The sequence below is a fragment of the Daphnia pulicaria genome, chromosome 2, assembly GCF_021234035.1.
Source record: "Daphnia pulicaria isolate SC F1-1A chromosome 2, SC_F0-13Bv2, whole genome shotgun sequence".
Classification (NCBI taxonomy): Eukaryota; Metazoa; Arthropoda; class Branchiopoda; order Diplostraca; family Daphniidae; genus Daphnia; species Daphnia pulicaria.
The window spans coordinates 3,251,903-3,262,413 of record NC_060914.1 but is presented as its reverse complement, the minus strand read 5'-3'; the positions used below and the strand labels follow the sequence as shown (position 1 = coordinate 3,262,413).

General features: G+C 39.5%; 3 protein-coding genes across 3 annotated transcripts; all 3 read left to right on the top strand.

Annotated features, from left to right (window-relative positions):
- The first annotated feature begins 3,805 nt into the window (after positions 1-3,805).
- Positions 3,806-4,918, top strand: LOC124327538. The gene is made up of 4 exons (XM_046786507.1): positions 3,806-3,889; positions 3,972-4,134; positions 4,256-4,401; positions 4,511-4,918. The coding sequence occupies exons 2-4, from the start codon at positions 3,978-3,980 to the stop codon at positions 4,682-4,684; spliced, it is 477 nt and encodes a 158-aa protein (XP_046642463.1). The 5' UTR covers positions 3,806-3,889; positions 3,972-3,977; the 3' UTR covers positions 4,685-4,918.
- Positions 4,919-6,355: 1,437 nt separating this feature from the next.
- LOC124326925 lies at positions 6,356-6,907 on the top strand. Its single transcript, XM_046785641.1, has 3 exons — positions 6,356-6,424; positions 6,516-6,618; positions 6,726-6,907. Exons 1-3 carry the CDS (start codon positions 6,356-6,358, stop codon positions 6,905-6,907), a joined length of 354 nt encoding a protein of 117 aa, XP_046641597.1.
- A 1,697-nt stretch (positions 6,908-8,604) lies between these two features.
- Positions 8,605-9,228, top strand: LOC124326923 (alpha-(1,3)-fucosyltransferase C-like). Its single transcript, XM_046785640.1, has one exon. The coding sequence runs from the start codon at positions 8,605-8,607 to the stop codon at positions 9,226-9,228; it is 624 nt and encodes a 207-aa protein (XP_046641596.1).
- Positions 9,229-10,511: the final 1,283 nt, after the last annotated feature.

Sequence of the window (10,511 nt, the reverse complement as noted above, 5' to 3'; positions counted from 1 at the left end):
TCGCTCAAACTAACTTTCGACGGCTTAAAATCCGTCTTCATGGTCTTCTCCTCGAAACGAACCCTGCCGTCTTTGCCCTTGAAGGTTGAAAACGTATGTGTTGCACGTTCCCACTCATGCCGGTACCTTGGTCTAACCATCGATGACAAACTCAGCTGGAACACCCACATATCTAACAAATGCGCTGCGGTAAAAAAACTTTTGTTCCTCATTCTAAAATGCTGTCAGCTGTCTTGGGGCCTCTCGCGCAATGCAATTTCTCTTCTATATAAAACAACAACGTGATTCCAACTATACTATACAACTGCTCTGTTTGGGCTTCGGCCATCCGCAGGAAGCGTGTAATTGCAGTCCTGAAATCCGCCCAACGCCCTTTTGCGCTGACCATTGGCCGACTGTTCAAATCCACGTCTACTGACGCGGCTCTCATTCTCGCCAACATCCTCCCTCTGCACCTCAAAATCATCAAAACGGTTCTAAAGAGATCCATCTCTACCCTAGCTGCTCTTCTGCCACCCTCGTCGTTACAAGTTGCTGGCGGTATCTCTGCCAAAATTCTAGCGTCTGAAGCTCCAGCAGGCATACCCCTTGGTCTGCACAGGAAAAGAGTTTTGCGGCCAGAAATGCTTTCCCTTTGGAATGTAGCCTGGCAAAATACAAATACGGGTGCCCAGACCCGCTTGTTCTTTCCCTCAGTGGAATCCGCCTCGATTTTGTCCTCTTCTAAGTTACCTTTCTTTCTCTGCAGCTTTCTCTCGGGCCACTGCGGTCTAAACAATTTTCTTTTTAAAATCAAAAGGTGCCCGTCACCACTCTGTCCCTGCCTGTCAGGGGAAGTGGAAGACGCAGCGCACATTTTATTTGTCTGTGTAAGTCACGTCACACACCGAGTACGCCTTATTGATTCTGTGGCTGAGCTAAAGCTTTCTTGGCCAGTCCCACTAGACGCCTTCTCCCAATCGAAAACTCTATGGTCTGCGTTTGTCAAATTCCTATGTTCCATAAAAAGACTATAACCGCCATTACCTTTCCCATCTATTTATATTTTATTCTGTTCTCTTAGTTGCGTTTTTGGCCGCTTCTTTTGTTTCTAATTTCTGGCGTATTCGACCCTGATGTCACCCTCTGGCTCTAGCGGGCGCCTTAACAGGACCGTGGCCGTAAGAGTCGTCCGTTGCTTCGCGGTGCTGGTGACATCCAAATCAGCATCTCGTCGCTCCGGACCATCTGGGGGGTCGGCAGCGACGTCTTTTTAGTCTTTTTACTCAGTCTTTCAGCCGGAATGCTCTCCCCTGCCTAATAATATCGCGTGCCGCTCCGCTCCACTTTTTCCAGAATTCCAGTTCTACTTTCGATCTTCTGCCTAATTTTTCTTCTCGGTTCCCTCTCTCTTCTCCCATCCTCCTCTCTTATCCTTATTTTATCTTACACGTACTTTATCGTGTGCAACGTGTAAATATGAAATAATAGCCTAATGTAGTCCTATTACCAACTAAAAGACTGATATCCATCATGAAAAATCACCATCATTTAAATACGTGGCTAAGTGTCCCATCTTTAAAAAAGGAACCATCTTTAAAAAAATTTTTGCAGAACGATCTCGCTACCTTAGAATTTTTAGAGGCAAGCGGGGCATTAAGTGGAAGAAAAATGTAACTTTTGTTTTAATTATTGGAAGGTCCAACACATTCACGTTCTGTTCCCGTGACATCTGTGAAATCAACTTAGGCTATTATTATATAAGGGCGTCGAGAACGTTCGTCGTAAGCTAACCGATTGCAAACCAAGAAAAAATGTGTAAAACAAAAAATGTTTAACACATGCTACGAATTCGTTCTATTAGCCCATCCCAAGTAGGCTATAAAGTTGCACTTTGTTACGCCGCGTTGTCGCTAGTGTGAAAGTGTTTTTCATTTTTTTTTTACTATTCAGTCGACGGGAAACTGGTGGTTGGGCATCAAGCTGAAAACGTTTATTCCCGAAATAATATCAGCTATAGGTATAATATTGTAAGGATTGGCTGTCAGCGCTCTAGTTCTCGGCAAAATAGTTCATTCTCCTCGTTCGTTTATTGCTCTCTCGCTGACCTCGATTCAAATCACTTTCTCTTTTATTACTTCGACTTTCTCCCGACCTCATTTGACCTAGCTTTTCAGTATAAAACCCCACCCAACGCAGTTCTTCTTCAGTCAATGCTAGGCTGTTCAGTCGGTCTAGTGTTGGCTCACCCCTTCTCGGGTCTAGTGTCAGGCCGTTTATTCGGTCTGGTGCTGGCTCGCTCGTTCTCCGTTTTAAACTTGTCTTATTTGTGTCTTTGTAGACTTTGACGCTGGCTACTCGGTAAAGGGCCGTGTGTATGCCTCCAATCTCTCTTGATGTATCTTTGATTTGTTTAAATTATGCGCGTTACGGAAATAAAACATCATTGAACGAAAACCCGCTTTGAGTGGAGGTTTTACGAAACCTTTCATGTGGCGGCAGCGAGGACGATCCCAATTCACCCCCGAAGAGACTGCTACGACGCCGCTACCTACCAAACTGATTCCCGATCTTCATGTATTGTAAGTTCACGAAGAAAGAATTCCGCTACGGACAAAAGAAGACGCAACCTGCCCTGTATTTAAGCAAGAACAAATTCTGACTTTTCTCTCCCTATCACTTGTTATTTTTATTTCGACTGTCACATCGGCCACGAGGTGCCGAGACCGGTCACATTTCACTTTTGTTCGCTGGAACGCTCGAAGGTTACGCTACTCAGTTAATCGATGTTTCCTGTCAGTTTTCAAAGTTCTTTCTTTTTACCAGTTTCAGTATGTGTGTTTTGTTTTGTTAGATTGCGGGACGCAATCTTTCATGGCCCCAAGGTATGTAAGGATTGGCTGTCAGCGCTCTAGTTCTCGGCAAAATAGTTCATTCTCCTCGTTCGTTTATTGCTCTCTCGCTGACCTCGATTCAAATCACTTTCTCTTTTATTACTTCGACTTTCTCCCGACCTCATTTGACCTAGCTTTTCAGTATAAAACCCCACCCAACGCAGTTCTTCTTCAGTCAATGCTAGGCTGTTCAGTCGGTCTGGTGTTGGCTCACCTCTCTCGGGTCTAGTGTCTGGCCGTTTATTCGGTCTGGTGCTGGCTCGCTCGTTCTTCGTTTTAAACTTGTCTTATTTGTGTCTTTGTAGACTTTGACGCTGGCTACTCGGTAAAGGGCCGTGTGTATGCCTCCAATCTCTCTTGATGTATCTTTGATTTGTTTAAATTATGCGCGTTACGGAAATAAAACATCATTGAACGAAAACCCGCTTTGAGTGGAGGTTTTACGAAACCTTTCAATATGTACGAAAGCAACATGAGTGTTTTGCGCAAACAGTTTAAAAATGGTTTTCCATTGCGTAAATTTTTGATTTGTGTCATTTCGTTTGTGACTCTATTGGCCATTTCCGTTTTATACACACCTGTTCTTCAAGACCGTAATTTTCTAGTACGCCTATTAGGTCCATTTAAATCAACTTGTAGTTACGCTGCTGACCGAAGAGGCCCTAATCAAAAGATCATCAGTTATTCTCTTTATGGGAACTTTTCTGGGCATGATCATATCAGAAAATATGTACTTCCACTTAAAGAAACCCTCAATTCGATACCTTCAATATATCCAGGTAAATATAAATAATTTAAGTACTGTTCGGTATAATTCAGATTTAAATATTTTCACGAAAAAAAAATTAGGGTGGATTGTTAGGATTTATCACAACTTGAAAAAAGACGACAGCCAAAGTTGGGAATCGTTCATTAGCCATTTAGAAATAGGAAGTCACGTCGATATTTGCAATGCCACAGAAGTTGTGGAAAATCGAAAATTGGGAACACATCTAGGTGCCGCGACCTGGCGTTGGGTAGGCTATATAAAAACTTTTAACTTTAACTGTATCATTTTTCTTTATATTAGTGCCTTCACGTATTATTTTACTCGTATAGTTACCTATGCTCGATGAAATGGTGGACACGGTAATGTCTAGAGACTCTGATAGTCGAATCATACCTCGTGAAGAGGATGCCGTTCGTGAATGGTTGGCCAGTGACCGGATTTACCATATTATGAGAGACCACCCGAATCACTGTACTAGTTTTATTCTAGCAGGTATATTCACTTAGCATTTGCTGATGAAAGTTGGCCGATACGTATAATAACATGGTGTACAATTCATTAAAAAGAAAAATGTTATCAAACCAACACTCACGCTGACAATTTTCCTTTTTAGGTATGTGGGGAGTCAAACTCAGCCAAGATCGTCCACAAATCGCGGGTTTGTTCCAGAAGATTTTAAACATGGAACATGAGGATTACTACGGTTACGATCAAACATTTTTGAAGGACTACATTTGGCCTATTGCGCAAACCAACATGGTGAGAATTTTTATAGAACAACTTCCGTGTTACGTAGTAAATAAAGAATTAAATAAATGTGTATGGCAGATGTATAAACTGTGTCTCTTTGGGGGTGCATGATTTTTAGGTGTCTCATGACAGTTACTGCTGTGGAAATTTTCCGTTCAGTCGGCCATACCCGACGCCAAGAACTAACGGCCATTTCATCGGCGAGCGAAATATCCCCTCTGAAGCCCTTAGGTTTCCATGTCCGGTCAAATGTCACCCAGTAAACGCTACATCCGAGTGGAATTATTGCTGATTTTGTTTACCTATATGTTGTAGATCCGAAAATGACGGGTTTTTTCAAGAAGTATAGACGGCATTTAGTAATTATTTAATATAAGATTTCTGGCTTGCTGTAAAGTATTTTGCCTTAAAATTTTCATTGTCACTCAGACAAGTGTATAATTTTCCTTCCCATTTCAGTGACGTTGTCACAGTTCCTGTTATTCTGTGTTATTCCTAATATACGTCGTTTTGTTATGTATTTATCCGTGGTTTGCACAATATTCTGATAAATTCTGCAATAGTTTATTGTTAATAACCTCTACGAAATTTATTGTTAAAGAAGATAATCTGCTATTGATATTGTTCATTATAATTTTGCGACTTGTCCCTTGCTGGTGTATGCAATTTTTTTCAAACAAAATCTAAAATAGTTCATTCAAACCGATACAAACCGATACACCACAGTTTAAAACCGATATACGGCGGACGGCACCATGATTTCTTGGCGTGACTCAGTTTGCTATTTTCCACTGGATGATAACGAATACACAATGCGACAAAATAGACTCAAGTTTATCACAATCCATCCTCTTAATTGATGGCAGGCTTAAATTAGCTATATAACACTCGTCGCTTCATTGGCTCATTCCTTGTTCTTTTTTAGGCTATAGCCTACAGTCTATTTACTCTTGCTAAGACTCTTTTTCCTAGTTAATCGAGTAGCAAACCTGTAAATTGGGAAGGCGGATAGCGGATGAACAGCCCATTAGGTAATAAGTGTATGATGAGAACTAATGAACAAGAGAACAAATGAACGCCGTCTGTTATGTATGGACGACGTCAACGACTATATGGGGCCACACACTGCTTAGATAATAACGTGTAAATCATTGAGACAGAGAGTGATGCGGAGTGATGTCAATCATCAAATATGGTGATGAACATCAATAACCAAATGACCACAGTGGCTGAAGGTGGTAATAAATCCATCGCATCAGATAGAATATTCTACATATACGGTTACGTCATGGACCAGTTGGTTTTGCAGTTGTTTGTAAATATTAGACTCCATTAGTACAAGTGTAAATGACGTGCTGTAGGAAATATATTTTCCGAGATCAGTTTTTTTTTAAATTGTGGAACATTTTCTTCTTTTTCGATCAATTTGGTCGCCAGAGGGACGCCGATTTCTAACATCCTTCCTCTCAAGTTTTCCTAGGGCGTTCTGTTACGCTCCAAACCGGAGCGGGTTTTTCAACAGTGACTAAAACGAAAGGGTCTAGTATCGAAAGTGCCTTGTGGTTTTGAGATCGCACTGAAGTTTAACTGTAAGTGAATAAGTTGCATGGAATGAAAGAAGACTACTGTGCTTTTCTGTGACTCTGTGGTGTCAGCTATATAGTTAAAAAAATAGGCTAGTTCATTTTTGCCATCAAAATGTTTATTATACGTATAAATGAATTTGAAAAGTTTGATGTTTTGTGTTGATAATTTGGAATTTCTTTTACGAAATTCACTGATAATGGCCTATAAATCCATTGATTTCCTAGGAGAAGTTAAGAGAAGAGAGAACACAATGGGACCAGGATTTCTTCGCGGAGTTCGTTTTCCCTTAATCCTTATTTTGGCGTTACTCGTCTTATTCCTGTTTTTTTTCTACAAATCCAATCCAGCAGCAGAGGTGAAAACGAATGTTAGTCAAATGGCGAATTCAATTCAAGTCAACAAACACCAACAAAATTTTAGCGAAGTGCATCTGAATTTGGCACAAGTAATTATAGCAGCTTATGGCCAATTTATATTTCTCCGCTTATGCCACGATAATAGTTCTAAATTTTTATGGTTGACTTTTCGAACACTAGCCATTGCCGTTGACAAAATACAACTTGATGGAGGACACTTATGGGGACAACTGGGCCAAGACGCCAGCAGATAAATATTTGGATTTGTCCTTTTGCACAATAGGTATATAATATATGGCCTAACGGGGCATCCGTTATGTTAAACTTTGATACTATAAGTGCCCATTAGACTTAAAACGCACATCTGTTCATTTTTTATTTTAAATATAGAATACGCCAACGAAAAGAAACTGCAACAAGACCATCCGTGTTTGATCCAACTCATCCGAGACAAATACCTGCTCCAGCCAGCATCTAAAGAACTTCCTTACGTGCTGGATCATCCCGAAACAATCGATCCTTCCAATGGCCAAGCCAATGACATTAGGGAAATTTTGAAAAATAAAGTATAAATATATAGCAGCATTTGATTTTTGTTATACTGTCTTTTGCCATATGTTCGGTCGTTGTCCGCAAATGAAAGAAAGTATAAAATATACCTACACCTGCTTATACAGAATGACGCAATATGCTTGAGAAATAAAATCCAGACAATATTTGGCAGGCTAAAACAAAAAAGTTTTTGGTGTTTTTTTTGTCTCTATAACAATTGAAGATATTATCCTTATAGTTATAGCGATTGTAAACTACGCATGGTAGACCAGCAGACTTGTATATTCTGCTATGTACGAGACTTGAAAGACCATCTGCTGTCGTTACAGTCGCTTCTGGCAAAGGTAGTAGCTAATATTACTGTCACCTTATAAGTGACTACGTGGAACGTGTTATGTGTATGTAGGCTACTCTACACCCAACAAATTGGTAAATGGATCTTGTATCTTGTATGATATACAGATAAAAATGTAAAAAGTAATCAACTGTATGCCAATATATGCCTGCAATAACGCTGCACATTTTGGTAGTAATATACTTTTTAGCTATTTCCTGATAAAAAATTTATTAGGCATGCTAATGCTCTTTAGTCTTTATGCATTGTATTACATACATTACCATGATTATGTATTTTTATCCATTCCGCAGATGTTGCAAACGCGTATGAATTAAAACATATAATTTCCGTCAAATTTAAAAATCCTTGTCGATTTTTTTTGTAGTATTTTGACCAGATCTACAACCTGCATAGAGGTACTAGTCTATAGGCTATAATTTTAAGTTGCCAGCAAAAGGTTACAGTATAATATAATGTAATACCCTGTAAATAACATTTAACTTTATATTAATTAATTAAGGCTAGATTAGTTAGAGTTGGTAAAATTGAATGAATGAATTATAGCCTACTATATTTCATGACGAAGATTAATAACAATAAGATTATCCAGAAATTTCGTATTGTTAAACCCATCATTTAACGCTACTCACCACGGCTCACCAGCAGCGGGACGATCGCGCTGTACACGGTAGTCCCTCTCCTTCACAAGTCAGTCGCAGTTTAAGCTCAGAGGATGCAGCATCGTTGTCAAAAGACTGCCTGATGGTGACATTTTTGATCCGGCATGTTTCGAAAGTTGCTGAAGAGTTGTCAGTCGCCCATGTTAAGGCGGCTAACCAGTAGCGTTGTTGGAGTACTCATCGTCTTTTATTATTTGGTGTTACCTGAATATGATGACGACCAACAATTAGTTATTAGCAATCTTCAACAGGTATAGCCATTAAAGTTATTCAATTGTTATCTTTTGTTCTATTTCTACTGCCATGTCTTAACTTGGTATGCCCAAACTATTACATAAATAATATAGAAAGAAGTTTAATCGAGAATTTATCGGAAATAACGTCAGCACAAGATCACCAGAAAATCATTCTGTTTTGGACGAAATTTTTCGAAACGAGCGACTTTGAGGTTGGAATAGGTAGCACTCCCTTCGCACGATGTTACGAAGTCTCAAATTGTGTGACGACTACCGACCGCAGGCTACTGAACGATAGTGATCCCGTCATCTTTCACGCTCGAGATCTCCATCCCAACGATTTGCCACCGCCTGGACAGAGGCGTCCTCATCAAAACTTTGTTTTCTTTCTTTTGGAATCTCCAATGCACACGGATTTGAAAATGTTACAAATGCCTTTATTCCAGAATTATTTTAACCGAACCATGACTTATCGTCTCGATTCCGATGTTGTAAATACCTACGGTCGCATCCGGTGCATTGATTCATCTTCATCCTGTTCAAATTTCCCGCGAGGGATAACATTATCTGCTCAAATTAGTACTTTTAATCCTGCAACAATCGCCAACAGCGTCCAAATGAATCTGACAGTGAAGAATCGAACAGCCGCTTGGTTCGTTTCCAGCTGTAAAACGAGCAGTCAGCGTGAATTGTTGGTCCGTAATTTATCGAATTTCATTCCGGTAGATGTTTATGGCTCGTGCAAAAATAACGGTAGTAATCACACGTGCGTAAATCGAGCCGATTGCAATGTGATGCTGGGTCGTTATTATCGTTTTTATCTCAGTTTCGATAACTCGCTTTGCCCAGATTACGTCACGGAAAAACTCTATCGGACTTTGATGCACGACACGGTGCCGGTGGTTTACGGCGGAGCTAATTATTCTCTCTACCTGCCGGAAGGATCCTACGTCAACGCTAGAGATTTCAATAGCCCAGAGAATCTGGCCAATCATCTCAAGGAATTGATGATCAATGACGAGCTTTATCTGAGTTATTTCCGCTGGAAGCAACGAATCAACGATACACTGTTGAGCTCGGGCATTTAAATGGATGGTGTTCTTTGTGTCGCTTACTGAACGACAGGAATGATGCAGAAAAGAAAAGTTATGCCGACATTGCTGCGTGGTGGTCTGGCCAATTGACTAACCAAACATGTTTTACGCCACCACCAACATCTCTTGTTTAGGAAAAAGTGCGTATAGTTTTTTTTCCCGCGGTTATAATGCTGAGAATGAGTAGCCTACTTTATAACAAACTCGTTGAACAGATCATCAATCATCTACTTTCTTACCTTTGATTTACTATACGTCTTTCTATGGAATGAAAAATATCTGATTTTACAATATTGATTAAATATGCTAATACAAATAAACAATTGGAGTGAAGTTGGCAGTTACGTTTTACTTCCTTGTTGGTTGGAAGTTTTGGCGGAATTTGTAAGTTACTATACTGAAGTAAGGAACGGTAAAATGAGATGGATGAGAATTGTACACTAACATTTCTCAGGGGGTTTTAGTACAGCATAATTCTTAACATAGGAAATAATTCTTGCTTTTGTCCACTTTTTCAAGACATAAAAGAATTAAAACGTAAATGTTAAACTTAATTGTGGTGAAAATGTATCAGTTTGGCGCGTCATTGTCGCGCTTGCTTCATAACGGATTTACCGCTAAGATTGGATAGTTATTTTAGGCCCTAAATAATAAATACACTTAAACGAGTATCCATTACCATTTCAATTGGGATTTCAAAAACGCCGAACCATAATGCATACCCAATGCTCCCGTTTGCCGCATATAGGCGGCCTTTGGAAACGGCTTGTGCAGGATATGTAATGTCGAAATAATTTTTTGATATGTATAATTAAAGAAATTTTGAGTGCAATATTTTAATGGAAATTTAAAAAACTTGATAATATGCGTCAACAATGTGAGAGATGCGGGAGGAAAGTTATAAATTAGTTGAAGGATGGATGCAGAAGACACTTTATAGTCTTTTACACATTACACGTGCTGCACCACCTACAAATCCTATTGTAGCTTCACATCGGGTCTATTAAGGTATGTTTTAGATTTTTTATTTCTCGTTGTTCTCAAATTAATTGTCAGTTCGTTGGCTAATATTTATATTTAATCATCATGGATGGCGACTATGAGAAAATTCCCGGGAGGAAAAAAGGCACCACAGTTTTAGTTGATCTCCATAACTGGGTTTATTACCACAACAATGGCCAAGGGTACATGAAACATAATTGATTTTGCTATTTATATAATTATGCTATCTATAATGTTTTAATGTTTTTTTTTTTTGCCATGACCAACAGTAGATA